The following is an 18,980-nucleotide window of genomic DNA, read 5'->3' on the forward strand; positions in this document are numbered from 1 at the left end:
CTAACAGCAGACTTTCCCATGGCAATGCGCCTTTTAATTTCCTGGCTGCTGGTGCCAAGACTGTTGACTATGGAGCCAAGCAAACTCAGATTGATTGACATCCCAGAGGTACGTGGTTCAAATCCACCAGATGCTCTGCTGGAGATGAAGGGGCGATCTCCTATACCTGTCAGATCTGATTTGACGGTACACACACACAAAATAATAAAATTTAAAAATTTTTTTTAAAAAAGAAATGATAGCTTGGATCAGGTTCACTTTAGTCTTTAAACTGGCATCCTAGTTCTTTAGTATTTTGAAGAGGTCCTTGACAGAAGATTTCTCCAACTCAACACATATTCGGAATATTTTTGCTTTTGACGTTCTGGTGATGGGTGGTGAAAAGACAATTGAGAAATCTACAAATCACCGGGCTCTGATGCATAGCAAATAATTGCAAATACCATGGATTGGATCAGGAGCACCTTAGTCCCTAGACTGGTATCATTGCTCTTCAGCACTCTGGCGAAGTCCTAACACCAGATTTCCCCAGTACAAGTCATCTTTTGATTTCCTGACTGCTGGTGCCAACAATGTTGATTGTGGAACCAAGCAAGCTGAAATTGTTAACAATCTCTTTTCTACCATGGTGCTACCAATTGGCTCAGTGGTGAGAATCTTTTGTCTTCTTAATGTTGAGCTTCAATCCATATTGAAGGCCGCATTCTTTAACCTTCTGCAACAAGTGCTTCAGGTCCTCCTCAGTTTCAGCAAGCAAAGTTGTGTCATCTGCATAATGCAGGTTGTTGATGAGTCTTCCTCCAATCCTGATGTCACATTCTTCTTCGGAAAGTCCAGCCTCCTCTAATGATTTGCTCAGCATGCAGATTGAATAGGTATGATACAGCCCTGTTGAACAGCTTTATTTTAAAATATGCAGTGTTCTCTTGTTCTGGTTGGACCACTACATCTTTGTGTATGTCTAGGAAGTACTTCAAACCCTAACTGAAGGAAGAGACTGAATTGAAACATAAAATAAGGAAAGCAACAGAATACAGAACTGTAAACAGCACAGCACAGCCATCTTGAACAGCCACCTATACAAAATGGGAACCAGGGAACCTTATAAATGTTGTTGTTAGTTAGGTGCTGTTAAGTAGAGCATGGCTCATAATGACCCTATGAACAACAGATTTGCACCCTGTCCTATCCTGTGCTGTCTTCATCGTCTCAGACACACTTGAGCCCATTGCTGCAGTCACTGTTGTTAATCCATCTGGTTGAGGGTCTGTCTCTCCTTCACCTTTCCTCAAATTTCCCAGGTGTGATGTCCCTCTGCAAGGAATAACCTCACCTAGTAACATGTCCAAAGAATGAGAAATGAAGCTTCACCATCTTTGCCTCCAAGGAGCACTCTGGCTGCACCTTCTCCAATACGTATCTGTTTGTTCTTTTGGCTGTCCATGGGTCATTCAGTACCCTTCTCCAACCACAGCTCAAGGACATCAATCCTTTTTCTGTCATCCTTATTCATTGTCCACCTCTCACATGGAGAGCAAGTGAAAGGAAATAACATGTCCTGAATCAGGAGCACTAGAGCCCTCAAACTGACCTAGTTGCTCCCCAGTACCTGACTGCAGACTTTCCCAATGTAATACGTCACCTGATTTTCCGACTGCCGGTACCAAGGATGTTGTTTGTGGATCCAAGTAAGATGAAGTTGTCGACAATTTCAATCTTTTCTCCATCAATCATGATGTTACCAAGAAAGGTGATCCAACAGAATGTGGAAACTATCTAACAATATCATTAATATCACATACAAGCAAAATACTGCTGAAGATCATTCAAAAACAGCTAGAACAGTACAAACACGGGGAACTTCAGAAGTTCAAGCAGGATTTAGAAGAGGCTGTGGCACCAGCGACATCATTGCTGATGTCAGATAGATCCTGGCTGTAAGCAGAGTACCGGATTTCTACTTGTACTTTATTGACTATGCAAAGGCATTTGACTGCGTGGATCATAACAAGTTTGCCTATTCAATCTGTATGCTGATCAAATTATTTGAGAAGCTAGACGAAGAGGAATGTGGCATCAGGATTGGAGGAAGACTCATCAAAAACCTGAATTATGCAGAGACACAACCTTGCTTGCTGAAAGTGAAGGGGACTTGAAGCACTTGTTACAGAAGATCAAATAATGCAGCTTTCAATATGGATTGCGTCTCAATGTCAAGAAAACATTCTTACCACTAGACCTATAGGCAACATCATGATGGATGGAGAAAAGATTGAAACTGTCAACAACTTCATTGTGCTTGGATCCATAATTAACACCCTTGGTACCAACAGTCAGGAAATCAGGAGACCTATTGCATGGGAAAATCTGTAGTTAGGGACCTGTTCACATTATTGAGGCATAATGATGTCAGTTTGAGGACTAAGGTGTGTCTGATTCAGGCCATGGTCTTTCTGGCCACTCGCTTTGCATCTGAGAGCTGAACAGTGAATAAGAATGACAGAAGAAGAATTGATGTCTTTGAGCTGTGATATTGGAGAAAAATGCTGAACATCCCATGGACGGCCAAAAGATCAAACAAATATGTCCAGGAGAAGGTACAGCCAGAGTGCTCTTTGGAGGCAAGAATGATGAAGTTTCGCCTCACATACTTCAGGCATGTTCCTTGGAGAGGGACATGATGCTTAAGAGGGTTGGCAAAGAAGAGGAAGACCCTAGACTAGGAGGATTGACCCAGTGACTGCCCCCATGTGTCAGGAAGTGTGAGAATGGCACAGGATAGGACAGGGTTGAGATCTGTTGTTCGCAGGGTCACTATGAGTCATACTTGACTCGATGGCACCCAACAACAACAATCATGATGTTGCTCAGTGGTGAGAATTTTTGTCTTCATGAAGTTGAGATGTAATCCATATTGAAGGCTGCAGTCTTTGATCTTCCAGAGTAAACATTTCAAGTCCTCCTCGCTTTTAGCAAGCAAGGTTGTGTCATCTGCATAATGTAGCTTTGATGAGTCAAGTGGACACTGTCTGAACAGAGCAAGAGAACACTGCATGGTTTAAAATCAGAAAAAGTGTGTGTCAGGGTTGTATCTTCTCTCCATATTTAGTCAGTCTTATGCTGTGCAAATTATTTGAGAAGCTGCACTCTATGAAGTAGAATGTGGCATCAGGATAGGAGGAAGACTTAACAACCTACTTTACGAATGAAGCCCTCAAAACTTAAAAGAAGACTTCTCACGTTTAAGCTGTAACTCAGTTTGCATTGAAAATTTTTTTTAATTTAAATTTAACCCAATTTAAGACAGCAAGTCCATAAAAGGTGTCAGAAGTGTGATTATTTTTAATCACTGTGATACTAGTACAATAATAGGAAAACAAACCCCTCAAATTCAGCCCAGAAATGGAATTGTAGCAAATGAGATGTTAAATGTGCATGGTGAGTAATCATGTCAGTCTCTAAAAGCACTAAAGCAGAAGAAAAACCAAGCTTAAATCAGGGAAGATCGTCTTTCTGGTCCAATATTGTAGACAGAACAACCGGAAGCACTTGGCAGGGTGCTTATTCAATGACTATGTGCTGTGCAGTTATTTCTCACTTATTGTAACTGTATGTGCCAGGTCGTTCCTCTGTGGAACCAGTGGTATATTCAAACTGCCCTTTTTTTTTTTTTTTTTTCAGTTAGAAGCTGAGACCTTAATCATTGCGATTCTGGGACTTCTTAGTTCTAAGTCAGATGTCATACAAGTGCAAATACCCAAACACACCACGATCCAGTTTGTTCTGACTGCTGCTGACCCTCTATCAGGCTTCCTAAGCTGTCTTTCAACCTATATGCAGAACATCATTTGGGAGTGAGGACTTTATGTGCCATCAGGATTGGAGGAAGATACATCCACAAACTGCGTAATGCAGATGCCACAACCTTGCTTGCCAAAACTGAGGAGAACTGAAGCATTTGCTGCAGATGGTCAAGGACTGCAGTCTTCAATATGGATTGAAGGTCAACATTAAAAAAAAAACCAAACCAACCAAAGATTTACACCATTGGAGCAATGATAGATGGAGAACAGACTGCAATTGTTAACAGCTTCAGCTTGCTTGGTTTCACAATCAACATTCTTGGCACCAGCAGTGCTCTCAGAACCTCTCCAGAGCACTGAGGAGCAATGATGTCAGTCTGGAGACCAAGGTGCACCTGATCTGGGCTATGGTCTTTGCAATTACATGCTATGCATCTGAGAGTTGGACAATAACTAAGGATGATAGAAGAAGGATTGATGCCTTTCAGTTGTGCTGGAAAAGAGTTGAACACACCTTGGACTGCCAGGAGATCAAACAGGTCTGGAGGCAAGGATTTTGAGGCTCCATCTCACATATTTTGGGCACATGGTCCTTGGAGAGGGACATCATGCTTGGAAGGGTGGAGAGACAGCAAAGGAGAGGAAGACCCAGAATGAGCTGGATTGACACAGTGACTGGAGAAATGGGATTAGGTCTGTTGGAGAGGATGATTTTGGCTCTGGATAGGCAGGGTTCAGAACTAATGTGCATACAGTTGCTATGAGTCCCAGGTGCCTTGATGGCACATTGTTGTCATTGTTATGTGCTGTCTAGTCACTTGGGACTCATAGCCCTGAAACCTGCTCTATCCTGAGCCAACCTTACTACCTCTGACACACCTACCCCCATTAACCCAGTCACTAAATCAATCCATTTCATCCAGGGTCTTCCTCTCTTGCGCTGTCCCTCCACCCTTCCAAGCATGATGTGCCTCTCCAAGAACTGGTTCCTCTTTGCAACATGCCCAGAGTAGGTCAGACAAAGCTTCAAAATCCTTGCCTCCAAGGAGCAGCCTGATTTTACCCTCTCTAGGATGAACCTGTTTGTTCTCCTGGCAGTCCACGGTATATTCAATACTCTTCTCCAGTAGCACAGCTCAAAGGCATTAAATCTCTTATTATCATCCCTATTAATTGTCCAGATTTCTGATGCATAGCAAGTAATTTCGAAGACTATGTAGTCTCCAGGCTGACATCATTGTTCTTTAGTACACTGGAGAGGTACCCGACAACAGATTTTCCCAATGCAACTCTTCTGATTTCCTGGATGCTGGTACCAAGAGTATTACAAACTAAAGTTGTTAACAATTTTAATCTCTTTACCATCTATCATAATGCTGCCAATTGGACTAGGTAGTGGTCAGAATCCTTGTTTTCTTGATGTTGAGCTTCAATCCATATTGAAGACTTTGATGTCTTGCAACAAGTGTCTCGAGTCCTCTTTGTTTTCAGCAAGCAAAGCTGTGTCGTCTGCATAACACAAATTATTGATGAATCTTCCTCCAATCCTGATGCCACATTCCTCCTCAAAGAGCCCAGCCTCCTGCAATCTGTTCTGCATATAGGTTGAAAAGGTATGGAGACAGGACACATCCTTGACGTACACCCTTCCCAATTTTGAACCATGCAGTGTTTCCTTGCTCTTGACTGCCTCCTGGTCCAAGTATAGGTTTCACATAAGGACAATCAAATGTTCTGGGATTCCCATTCTTCTCAGAGTCACCCACAGTTTGTTGTGATCCACACAATCAAGTGTTTTTGCATAGTCAATGAAACACAGATGTGTAACGGAGCGAGTCCCCAAAAAGATCACCGAGCCAATTAGCCGCTCACCCAGCAGCATCCAGCCGAGAGCCGCGAATTGATGTCTGCCCCTCCTTCTATACCTCTGCTACTCCCCTGCCCAACCATACACGCCATGATTGGTCATCCACAGTAGTTTGGGTATTTGTCCACCTTCAGTTGGCTAGCCATCGGTCAGGGAAACAGTTTGGAAACCTATTTGAATCTTATCAGTTACTTAAGATACAGGAATGTGGAAAAAAATCCCTTGTGCCCTTAAAAAGAGGAAGAATTCCACTTTATGGCAGTTGATCAATCAGGGTGGGATTTACCACAGGTGGAGGTTGTTTGTTAACTGTACCAGAAACCAAGTCTCTGATAACTGGTCCTTTCAAGATGAAGGCACATAACAATAACAAAATATCTCCATGAGGAACCTCCAGGCGCCTAGTGGTAAGGAGCGCTAAAATACCAAAGACACTCAGTTCAAATCCACCAGCTCCTCTGCTGGAGCAGGATGGACAATCTCCTCCAGTAAGATTATGATTAAATTGAGTCTGAAAACCTGCTGGGCAATCAGCTATGGGTCAGTTCCAACTTGAAGGTACACAGTAAAGACAACAACCACCAATCTGCATGGGAGCAGACTGCTCATCTTTCCCTTGTGGAATTACTGGTAGGTTCTAACCAAGGCCTTTTCTGTAAGGCTACACAGAATGTGGATGAAGAATGTAGCGTTTGCCCCCAGGCCTGATCAATCCTCGAGAAACCTGATAATGTCTAAGGCCACCCAAGCAGAGACTAGAGCAGACAATGGATCCTGATATGGCTTTGGGCCTGATCACAAAAGCCTAAATCCAAGCAAAATGCCATCTTCCCTAATCCTCTCTAAAACCCCTATTTTAAAAACCCGCCCTTGACAGCCCTCATGCCACTTTGACCTTCTCTGTTCTCAGCCAATTGGTGTCCTTCTCAGACCATGATATAAAGGCCTGTTCTGTTTCTTGGGACCAGCTTCTTTCTCTATCTTGCCCTCAACTTTTTTTTTTTTTCCTATCAAACAGAATGGACAATGCCACCAGAGTTATTTACTGAAAGGGGAGAAAAAGAATGTAAAATTTCTCTCCACAACGTCTTTGCATTGTTTACGTGGCATAATATTTTCAGTAAGTAGGTTACAAAATACATCATTAAAATTAATTTCACCTTTTCATTCCCCCTCCCCATGTAGCTGCTGTAACATTTAAAATAACACATGTAGTTCGCATTCTATTCCTATTGGATAGCCAGGCTCTAGTGATGGTCTTGGCTAGCGACCAAAGAATTCCCGTCTCTTTGCCTCCATTTCCTCCGTTTCCAATGGAGGCTGATCCTGACACCTGTCTCAAAGTGTACCCATAAGGCAGAACTAAGACGTACAAAACACTTGGGTGTTCAAAACTCTGCAGTTGTGAGCACCCACTACTAACGTGGAAACCGCTGGTGCCAGCCTAGAAGGCTCCCTGAGCCTGGGCGCGTTACACACGCGCTCCAAGGAGCCCGACGGAGCCAGCCAATGAGATTCCTCTTTTTGCGCTCCCGCCTTAGGCTCCTGGCTCAGCCCCGCCCGGCGGAAGCGGGGGAGCACGGGGCGGGGCGCAGCGGAAGTGGGAGGGTCTTTGCCGTGCAGCCTGATGGGACCGAAGCGGCGGGAGTCAGACGGTCGCTAGCTCGCTGTGGCCAGATCGACGCGCGTGTCGTGTGAGGAACATGGCGGACGCTGAAGGTAAAGAGCTGGCTGCAATGCCGCTCAGGCTGCGGCGGCTCAGCGGGCTCGGGGAGGCGCGGGAGTAGCGCCCGACGCCGCGGTGCATGGCGAGGGCACGACTGGGTTGCCCGAGAGGCCCTGCGGTGGGATTTCTGGGGTCCATGGGTGATACCGCCACCTGTGCTGCGCCGTGGGAAGATGGGTGGTGGGGCGAGCTGAGTGTAATAGCACAAAGGAACACTGAACCCCAGAAAATCCCACGGCCCTGTGGCTAGCAGCTTTGAGCGGTTTTTTAAGCTCCGCTTTTAAAGGCCACGTGGTGAACCGGAAGTGAAAGCACGTGCGACAGTCGCCTGGCCCTCCCAGGAGAGCAGAACTGATCTGAGTCCTACCTTCCCTAGGCCTGATTTGATTTATTTAATCACACGACCGGCCTCATTGTCAGCAAAACCTCCAACTTTCCGTTTTCAGGTTCATTGCTGAAGAAGCGCAAGAAGAAGGACCGGAAGTCATTAGCACAGCAGGATGTGGCTGTAAGTGAGCCTGGGTTTGATTTTCTCCAATTTCGGAGCGAACAGCAGTAAACTCCTCAAGGTTTCTAAGAACTGGAGTTGTCACAGCCACAAAGCTCCGGTCGCGCCGCCAGACACACGCTCTGCGGTGGGACCACCTTGTGGCGGCTTGGCCGGTACCGGTACCAGCTGCATCCTGGAAACGTGCCCGGCCTTCACCCTCCCGCACATTCTCCCAGTATCAGGATCCATCTTATATCCTGGCTGCTTTTCATGTGGCTTGTTAAAAGTCCTGTAGGTTGCCTAATAACACTCTTATTTATGTTTGTGAAAGGAAATACAGCACGCTGAAGAGTTTCTTATAAAACCAGAATCCAAAGTGGCTCAGTTGGACACATCTCAGTGGCCCCTTTTGTTAAAGGTAGGTGGTTAAGATCATGCGTTAGGCTTCTGACTTGTTTTTAGTGATTAAGCAATTTCTTTGACTCCTGAATCTATGGGTATTGCTGCACCTACAAAAGCATGAAAGTATGTACAAAACTAGTTTATGAGTGTGTCCTGTGACTATGTATATGTCTTAGTGCTCATTGATTTGCATTGGTTCCCATTATATTTCACTTAAAAGGAAGAACATTTAAGAACTCCAGGGGGAGATACCATCTAAATTAATATTCCTCAAGATATCCGAGAAGAAAAACAAACTCGTTGCTGTTGCATCAGAAGCAATTTATAGCTGAGCCTCCAGCAGCTTTTTGGAGGGTGTAAATCTCAGGGGAGAAGATTTCTCTTTCTCTTGAGCAGTAGCTGGTGGATTTGAACCACCAGAGAAGCTCTGCCTTTGGATTAGCAGCACAGCTCCCTAGTACTGTACCGATAGGCAGAGCTCCCTATTTCAGATTTTTAAAATAACCAACTCAAGGCTGACTCTCCAGCGATCTTAGAGAGACTTTGTCACACAGGAGAACTTTATCTCAGGGAACAGCTAGTAGATTCAAACCACACCTGCATTTGGTTGGCAGTGCATCTATATAGACTTGAGCTCCTAGCCCAGAGGCCACATTTTTCGGTGGTTGAACTCATGCAGGAGAAAGATGGATAGTCTCCTACATCATTCATAACCTTGAAAGATCAGCTATAAATCAGAACTGACTTGACAGTAATGAATTTGACTTTGTGTTTGAGTACACATAGTTTTGTAAAATGCAGATGAAACATTACAGTAGTTAATTTTATCAACATTTCTCTAGTCTTAATTTATGTACTGTATTTATGTACCCTAGTTCATAGGCCATACTTGGCTTTAAAGCCAGAACACCTCTGTGTTGTGGTGGTGGTGGTGGTTCTGTACCATTGAGTCAAAACCAACCCATAGCTGACCCTCTGGCAAATTTTCAGAAGCTGTTAATTGCACAGGAGATGACCCCTCCTTGTCCCATGGAGCGGCTGGTGGCCTCAAACCCCTTGCCTTCAGGATTACAGCACAGCTTTTTGCCACTAGGCCATCAGAGCTTCCTGATATGTTCTGTAGAAATTATTGTCGTTCCTGGTCTTAAGTAGGGTAGCTCAAAAGAGAATCCGCTTACAGTATATCTTGGTTTCACAATTTTAAATGGACACTTGATAGTAGGTTAAGCAAGGTACCTTACTGAACATGTAAGATTTGCTTATTTTACAGAACTTAGTTTTAGTTGGATACCTCCTTTCCTACCGTGGGGTCTTTGGATCTGTTGGTAAGCAGGTAGACAAGGTTCCTGCTCTCCTGGAACTAAATCCTAGGTCTGGGAGATGGAAGTGCTATCCAAATAAAGGCCATGATGGTCAAATGAGGATAACAAGACAACTGAGTGGCATAGTCCTTAGGGAGTTGTGCTCCTAACCCAACAGCAGTGCTGGTGGTTTGAATTAACCAGCTATCCCATGGAAGAAAGGAGCAGTATTCTCCCATGCAGTTTACAGCTTCTGAAAACATGCTGGAGGGTGAGCTATGAGTCGCTTCTGAATTGAAGGCGATGAGCTTCACATGAAGTGGCCATGCTTCGCTTCTCAGGAGCTGACACTATATAGACATGTCAGTGAAAATATGACATTGTTACCTGCAGTGCTAAGTTTGACTCTTTCCACCTGAGAAAGTCAAAGCCCTCCTGTTTGCGTCATAATCCTGTATGGCAATGCCTGATCTGTTAATGTACTATCTTTGGTAATCTCCATTTTCTACAGCAGTGTCTTAAATATGAGTGATCAGTTTGTCTTGTTCTTACCTGTATAGGGAAACTATCCCAATATTTAAAGAGATACTTTACAAGGGTTACTCTGTCATTGCTGCTCAGTGGGGTTTGGCCTAGGGGGTAAGGAGTTTGCTGCCAACCCAAAGGCAGGCAGTTCTAACCCACTAGCTACTCATGGAGAAAGATGAGTGAAAACCCATTGGAGGGTCAGCTATGAGTCAGGTCCGACTTGACCACATAGAGCAGTCCATCTATCTCTGGCAGTTCCGATCCACCAGCAACTCCAAGGGAGAAAGATGGGCAACCATCTCTTCCTGTGCAATTTACAGCCTTAGAGACGCTTCTTTGGGTGCTGTATGAGTCAGTAATGGCAATGTAAGGATTCAGAAATGAGAACTGAAGAGATGTATTTATTTTGTGTTGTTTTGTTGCTTTCTAGAATTTTGATAAGCTAAATATAAGGACAACACACTATACTCCTCTTCCTTCTGGTTCAAATCCTCTAAAAAGGGAAATTGCTGACTATATCAGGTAAGTATGTCTTTTCCATTACTTGCTAAAGAGGTGGTAATACATTTGCATGACATTTGTACCTGTGATGATTTTCTTTTTAATCCAAGAGATTTTTTTTTTATTTTTATTTATTTTGTGTGTGTGTGTGTGTACCGCCAAATCGGATCTGACTGGTACAGGAGGAGATTATTCCTCTTTCTTCAGCAGAGCATCTGGTGGATTTGAACCGCGCACCTCTGGGATTGCAGTGCAGTTTCCTGCCACTAGGCCACCAGAGCTCGCCTAATCCAAGAGATTTATTAATAGATCAAAGCAGGTGACAGTTGGTATTTTTCCCCCCACTTTTAGGACAGGTTTTATTAACCTTGACAAGCCCTCCAATCCCTCTTCCCATGAAGTGGTGGCATGGATTCGGCGAATACTTCGTGTTGAAAAGACAGGACACAGTGGTACCCTGGATCCCAAGGTGACTGGCTGTCTAATTGTGTGCATAGAACGAGCAACCCGCTTGGTGAAATCACAACAGAGCGCAGGTAGGTGGAGGGGAAGGTGGGGTGGGGTCTTCGAGATGAGAAGGCACTTTGTGTTTTCTGACTCAGTTTCTTAAGGGGTATATTTGTAAAACTTGATAGTCTTTATTACATCTGCCAGATCTTGTGCCCCTTTTTGGAGCTTCAAGTACTAGATCAAATCCAGTTCTCAGCTCCTTGCTCCAGGTTTGAAAACAGAAAATTTAGTGGCCACGCCTGTCTACTCTTCTGTCATTTTTACAGGCAAAGAGTATGTAGGAATTGTCCGGCTACACAATGCTATTGAAGGGAGCATCCAGCTTTCTAGGGTAAGTCTGCGTTTGCAGGAAAGGTCCCCTTTGGCATCTTGGTTTTTTTAAACTCAGATGTATCTGGAGACAGATCAGATTTCCCTGTTCACCAAACTTGTGCAACATTTTCACACTCCTCGGGGGCGAGGGGGGGGGCGGAGTCTGATTAGCACTGGATGATTACCCAGTGAAGGATTGAGAAGGCCTTTTCTATTAAGGTGCCAACCCAACGGACATGCCCTTTGATTTGATAGGTGACTTTGATCTGTGTATATTTATAGGCACTAGAAACTCTGACAGGCGCCCTGTTCCAGAGACCTCCACTTATTGCTGCGGTCAAGAGGCAGCTCCGTGTCCGGACCATCTATGAGAGCAAAATGATAGAGTATGATCCTGAGAGGAGATTAGGTGGGTCATTAGCTATTTCTGGGGAATTCGTTCACATAGACTACAAGTGGGTAGGACCACCCTGTTGGAGATTTCATGTTTCAGAGCAGAGGCTGTTAGTACGTTTCGTAGTCACAGCCTCTGTTTTTTATCGTCTCAGATGGAGTATAACTTTGAACCTCTTGAACAATGATGCCCTTCCTTTAGGAATTAAAGGCTGTTTTTCTTTTGTGTGTTTGTCTTAGGAATCTTTTGGGTGAGCTGTGAGGCTGGCACCTACATTCGGACACTGTGTGTGCACCTTGGTTTGTTACTGGGAGTTGGAGGTCAGATGCAGGAACTTCGGAGGGTTCGTTCTGGAGTTATGAGTGAAAAGGTACATTGTTCTGGGGCTGGACATTTTAGAGCTGCTGCTTCCAAGTTTTTAGTCCTTTGTAGAATTCTGCCTACTTAAAATTCTAGGAAAGGCAATTTCCAAAGTGTTGAGTTCAGATCAGGGCAACATCTCTGATCTGTTTATTAAACTTTGGGACATAGAGTTGGGTTGAGAAAAATGATGGGTAGGAAGCATTTCTCTCTATTCATTTCTTTTCCAGCCCACAAAAATGCCTACCTACAGTTAGGATAGCAGCAGTCCACACAGGTTCCATTCATCCTGTTGGTGACACTTGTGTCTGAGTAGCCGTTTTCACTTCTGACCTTTTCCCTCCATGGGTGCGTTGCAGGACCATATGGTGACAATGCATGATGTTCTGGATGCCCAGTGGCTGTATGATAATCACAAAGATGAGAGCTACTTGCGGCGCATTATTTTCCCTCTGGAAAAGCTCTTGACGTCCCACAAAAGGCTGGTTATGAAAGACAGTGCAGTGAACGCCATCTGCTATGGAGCGAAGATCTTGCTTCCTGGTGTCCTTCGGTATGAGGATGGCATTGAGGTCAACCAGGAGATCGTAGTTATCACCACTAAAGGGGAGGCCATTTGCATAGGTAAGAGGGAGGGCACCTGTATGTTGGCTCTTGCTAATGTTGTCCGGTCCGAGTGAAGGAAACCAGCAGGTGCACACAGGGAAGATGGGGTACATTTGCACATTGGCTAGGGTTCCTCATGAGGATCTTGAACCAAGGGAAGACCAGAGGTTTTTTTCACTAGCCACTCCTGTAGTGTTCCTTACATCTTCAAATCATTTTGAGAGTGTCTATACATTAGGGCGCTTGCTTTGAGGTCCCTTTACCCTCTGGTGCTACCTGCTCACTGAGCTGAGACAATGGATCCTAGGGATAGGCTTTTGGGGGATGTGAAGTAGGCCTATTATAAGAGCAAATATGATTGATTCGTTAAGAACCCCCAAGGACCTACGAATTTTTTTTAATGTGGTTAATTGCTGGTGCCCTTTCCCTAAAGCTCATATTGTCTCATAGCTGAGGATTGAAAGATCATGTGATAAAATGTACACTATCTGATTCCCAGTAACCCTGCATTTGTGATTCCTACGATCGCCTTTTTCATTAAGCTGAGCCATCATTTTGATTGCATGCATACATTGTCTTACTTGCCTAGAACTGGTAAATACCAAGTTGTTATAGGTGTCATTGAATTGACTGGTACTCCTAGCAACCCTATAAGCAATAGATTGTGCATCCAAGTAAGATGAAGTCATTGACAATTTCAGTCTTCTGTTGTAATACTGCTTATTGGTTCAGTGGTGAGGATTTTTGTTTCTTGATGTTGAAAACAACTAATGTTGAATACAGCTATATTGAGGGCTGTATTCATTGATCTTCTGCACCAAGTATTTAAAATCTTCACTTTCTACAAGCAAGGTTGTGTCACCTGCATAACGCAGGTTATTGATGAATTTTCATTCCATCCTGATCAAATGATCTGTTCAGTGTGCTGGCTAAACAGGTGTGGAGAAAGGATCCAGTCCTGAAGTACATCTTCCCTGATTGTGGACTATGCCCTGTTTGTACAACAGCTTGTTGGTCTAGGCTTAGGTTTCACATTAGCACAATTCTCAGTTTTCACTATAGTTGTGATACATACAGTCATGTGCCTTTGCATAATCAATAAAAGAAGAAAAGCGTTCCTTCCTAGTCTCTGCTTTTAGTCAAGATCCAGCTGACATCAGCAATAATAACCACGTGCCATAATTTGTGTCCTGTTCCAGTTGTTTGGATTGGGGGGGGGGGGCGGATTTTCTTTTCTTCTTTATTTCTCTTTTAAGGTGTGGCCTCCCCAGCTCCAGTCATCCACATCTGAAGCCATTTTGGGGAAGGGGGGGGGAAAGCTGAGCACTGCTTCTTGCCTGCCCAGCCTGGCCTTGCCCCGGTGTTTCAGTTGTTAAATAATCTTCAGCAAGATTTTACCTTCACATAATGTTTTCTTGGTTTTGTTTTTTTTTTTTTTTAAATGGAGACCAGTATGTATCTCTTCCAGTTAGTTGGCCAGGTTTCTGTATTCCAAATATCTTGGCATAGACTAGTGTGCATGTCTGGGCTGCATCTGTTATTAAGACACCTCAGTTGGTACCCCATCAAGTCCAGGGCCTTATTTTTTCCTAATACTTTTAGTGCAGAGTCAACTTCCTTCAGCACCATTGATTCTTGATATCGTGTTATGTTTTGGTACAGTGACTGTGTATTCCCTCGGTCTTTTGATACTTCCTGTGTAATTTAAAAATCTGGTCAATAGAATCCTTCAGTATTGCAATTTGTGGCTTGAATTTACTTCACTTCTCAGCTTGAGAAATACCAAATGTGTTCTTCCATTTTGAACTCTATGCCTTCGTACATTTTGTTATTATACCTTGCTTTGTCTTCTTGAAAGGCCCTCACAGTTCCATTTAGCATCATTCTCCTTTTGTTTTGGGTTCTCTGTGTTGAAGAGTAAGTTTACATCTTTGATATCCATTTTTGTGTTGTGATTAGTTTTGTTTCTTTTTATTATTAATGAAAAATGTCTTTCATGCACTGTCACAACAGTGTCAGGGTGTCAAATCCATTCTTGAAATGGCTTTCTAATTAACAAGTTGGCGCAAATGACGGCAAAATGTGTTTCTAAGCACGGTCGTCAGTTTAAGTGTGCAGCAACGTGTTAAGTGGGATGAATTCTAGGTCTTATTTTGGGTCTTGTGGACTTGTATTAATTTCCTCCGATTTGCATTTGAACTTGTATATAAGTAATTTGTTCTAGTCACTTGCTGACCTTAATTTGACTGCCTATATTGAGCTTCTCCGCTGTCTTCACAGATAAGTCAATCTGATTCTTGTATATTTCATCAGCTGAGGTTCATATGTAAGTTGTTCAGTGCTCTTGAGTTCACTGCCACTTGTACACAGCAGCTGTTGGAACAACTGTTAGGAATCCCGATTCTTATTCTGCACCATCCTCAGGATCTCTGCCATGCTCAAGCCCATTGGTACCATCCTGTTGAGCGTCTTCTGCTCTTTTACTGACCCTCTGCCTTTTCCAGGATTATGGCTTTCTCAAAGGACTGGCCCCTCCTTACAACATACCCAGAGTATGAGACAAAGCTTCACTCTTTTTGCACTTCTCCAAGACATCCCTTGTCTTGGAAGTCCATGAAGAAGAGGCATTCAGCACTCTTCTTGCAGCACCATGACTCAAAGGCACCAATCCCTCACCTGTTGTCCTTATTCATTCTGTTTCATGTGCATAGGAAGTAATTGACATTACCGTAGCATGGATCAATTGTACTAGATACATCGTCTCCATTAATATTTTTTAAAAGAAATATTTGTAATGAATATAGCACTGATCTGTCCATTTACCGTACAGAGGTAACTCGTGGTTGCTGAAATGCCAAACTGACACTGATGTGTCAAATGCAATAATGGTTACCCATGGTGGACAGTGTTTGGTGGAGCTCCCTGATTAAAACAAGCTTAGAAGCAGGAGTGGCATCCACTTCCATAATAGCTTGCCTCCGGAAAGTCTGTGAACCTGGAGAAACTGTGAAAGTTAAACAAGTGTTCAGGTCTTTCGTTCATAGGATCGCTGCGAGTCATCTACAACTCGATGGCACTTAACGTTTGTAATGAATGCCTACAAAATTGGTCTTTATATGTGTTTTGTTTGAGTTTTGAAATCTTCTAGGTTTCCTAAATTACAATTACTGTACATTTCACTTTATTCACTTTTGCTACTTCCAATCATTGTTCCATGGCTTTTCAATTCCTACAGCTATTGCATTAATGACCACAGCCGTGATCTCCACCTGTGACCATGGAGTAGTAGCTAAGATCAAGAGAGTGATCATGGAGAGAGATACATACCCTCGGAAGTGGGGTTTAGGTCCAAAGGTGAGTGGGGCTGAAAAGCTGTTAGCATTGCTGCAGTGTCCTTGAACACAAACCATCTCTTGTACTGGGCTTTGAGGAGTCTGGTGGGTGGGAACAGGCCCATCTCAGACCTTAGAAGTTTACTATTAATGTGAGTAATTGTATAATGAGATGGTGAACTTTAGCTGAAATGCAGAGAAATGGCCACAGTGAGAGGTTTGAAATCTTTTGAGCTGTGCCAGCATGAGGTGAGATGAAGAGTTTAGGGTACAGAGAAGGACACTGCTGGGGATGCCACAGAGTGCCCCCCTAGTGCGGTATACCTTTGAAACTTCAGACATGGTTTATTGGCAGCAGTGTCCTGATAAGCCCCTGCACTTGCTCCAGCATTGACAACCTATCTTGCAGGCAAGTGAGAAGAAGAAGATGATCAAGCAGGGCCTTTTGGACAAGCATGGCAAGCCCACAGACAGCACCCCCACTGCGTGGACACAGGAATATGTTGACTACAGGTGAGGAGACAAGCCACAGGCTGCAGAAGTTCAGTTGGGAGAAAATCCAAGAAAGTAACCACATCTGGGCAGGAAGCCAGTGCAGCTGCCCGCTCTCCTTGGTCCTATGGAACTGCTAAGACTGAGAGAGACCTGTGAGGCCTTTTTTTGTTTGGCTCCTGGCCTCTGGAGGGGAGGTAGTCTGGAACATCAGGTGGGTTCTTCTGTCTAGTGGCTTAAACTTGCCAAATATCACCAGTTAGTTGAAGTTGCCACATGACCTTCTTGGAAGCTGTTCTTTGAATTTGACTTCTTGTCACCTTTTCCCTTTCAGAGATTCTGTGAAAGAAGAGGTGGTGGAAACTGTGGAGGTTCCACAGATAGCTGTGGCAACTCTAGGAATCACAAAAGTGAGTGGCTTGGTCTCTTTCCTCTTCCCCCTCCACTGGGACTCTGGTGTCCGCCTGGGTGGCTTATCTATGCCACAGCATATGAGGGGGGACTTGTGCCTAGATGCAGCAGTTTCTCTAGAACTAGGAGCTGGAGGATTCTTGGGAGTTAATGGAGTTCAGTCCACCTGCTTGTACAATTTGGAGGGGCCAAGTCCAGTGCTGCTGACCACTTTTTAAGCTGTCCGCAAACTATGGGCTCTGTGAGGAGAAATGTGGCGTTAGGATTGGAGGCAGACTCATCAACAATCTGTCTTTAGCAAATGACACAACCCTGCTTGCTGAAACTGAGGAGAACCCAAAGCACTCTTTGGGTTCACTCTTTTCAAGTCAGAACTGACTCCTAGCTGACCCCTCCAGTTTCTGTCTACTGATGGACTTGGTGGACGTTTCTTATCCTTTCATTGTCCGAGGCCTAATTTGATCACTTGTCTTTACAGCGGAAGCGAGAAAGTGAGAGTGAAAGTGACAAAGAGGCCTCTCTAGCTGCTCTACAGTTGATCAAGAAGGAAAAGAAGAAGAGTAAAAAGGACAAAAAGGCCAAATCTGCTCTAGAGAGTGAAGACAAGCCTGGAGATATGGTGTGTATTACTAGGTTCCACCTTCAGGAGCCTTTGGGCTTACTTAGTTCTAGAATGGGGAAAGAATTGTCCAGATGGTGGTGGCTTTTGGACCCTTAGGAGGGGCTAGTGAGTTGAGAGACAGGTTAGAACTTGGTGATGTGCAGGTCTTATTTAATACAGAATACCATTACAGGTTCTGTAAAGCAGAATGTGCATTGCAGACAGCTTTTTTACTCTGGAATCTCAAAGATTCCCTTTCTTATTAACGGATGGTTTTTCACCCTAGGACAGTGACACTACCAAAAAGAAGAAAAAGAAGAAGAAAGCAAAAGAAGCAGAAATAGGTTCTGAATAGTGATGGCTGCTTTGAGAATTTTGTCCAGCTGGGAGAAGAGTGAAATGCCTTATTGAGAAAACATAAGTCCTTGTGTTGTTGAGGGAATGGAGGTCTGTGGCTGCCACTTGAGACTATGGTGATGTTACCTGTTGTGTTCAGCCCATCTCGTCCTGTTTTAAGGACCTGGATGACGTGGCAGGTTGGACCTTACAGATTTCACTGGTGGTTAAGGTTGAAGACCTTCAGCCACAAGACTACCCAGCAAATGTCCACATCAGTTTTTTTAATTAACATTTTAACCTGAATGAAACCAAGTATGAAATAAAGCCTTGACCAGGCAACACAAAAATACCCCACCAAATAGTCTACTGGTTAAACATTTTCCCTGGTGTCATGATGCCAGTGGTTGGTTCTTGTGCGGGCCTAGCCAGGAAGGACTGCGGGTGCTCCCTTCAGATCTCTATTTGAGCAACTCTCGTGTCTGATTGTCCTTTTGGGTTTCTCGAGAGCTTAGATAGCATTTTTCCACTGAACCAGTTTGCCAAAACTGATCTTGTTGGTTGGTTTTGTGTTAGCAAGACAACTGCGACTCAGCAACTGTGAACAGTAGCTCTGAACCCTGCTCTATCCTGAGCCAATCTATCTCTGACACCTGCCCCACATTTCCCAGTCACTGTTAATCCATCTCATCCAGGGTCCCTCCTGACAACATGCCTAACATATGTGAGACAGAGCTTCAAAATCCTAGCATCCAAGGGAAGCTTGGTTTCATCCTCTCCAAGACAGACTTATTCTCTTGGCAGTCCAAGATATGTTCATGACTCTTCTCCAGCACCACAATGCAAAGGCATCGATTCTTCAGTCATCTTTAGTCATTGTCTAGCTCTCTGATGCATAACAAGTAATTGCAAAGACCATGGCCTGGATCAGGTGCACCTTAATCTCTAGACTGACATTGTTACTCTTCAGCACTTTGGAAAGGTCCCTGGCTTATAGGTTTTCTTAAA

General features: G+C 44.0%; 1 protein-coding gene across 1 annotated transcript; it reads left to right on the forward strand.

Annotated features, from left to right (window-relative positions):
• The first annotated feature begins 1,732 nt into the window (after positions 1-1,732).
• DKC1 (dyskeratosis congenita 1, dyskerin) lies at positions 1,733-17,991 on the forward strand. The gene is made up of 14 exons (XM_006899949.1): positions 1,733-1,750; positions 7,857-7,904; positions 8,218-8,304; positions 10,548-10,639; positions 10,970-11,154; positions 11,395-11,459; positions 11,723-11,849; positions 12,074-12,204; positions 12,554-12,818; positions 16,036-16,154; positions 16,542-16,645; positions 16,959-17,034; positions 17,514-17,654; positions 17,923-17,991. The coding sequence occupies exons 1-14, from the start codon at positions 1,733-1,735 to the stop codon at positions 17,989-17,991; spliced, it is 1,527 nt and encodes a 508-aa protein (XP_006900011.1).
• The last annotated feature ends 989 nt before the right edge of the window (positions 17,992-18,980 follow it).

This window comes from Elephantulus edwardii, unplaced genomic scaffold (genome assembly GCF_000299155.1).
Source record: "Elephantulus edwardii isolate Elephantulus edwardi_28Jun2011 unplaced genomic scaffold, EleEdw1.0 scaffold00269, whole genome shotgun sequence".
Classification (NCBI taxonomy): domain Eukaryota; kingdom Metazoa; phylum Chordata; class Mammalia; order Macroscelidea; family Macroscelididae; genus Elephantulus; species Elephantulus edwardii.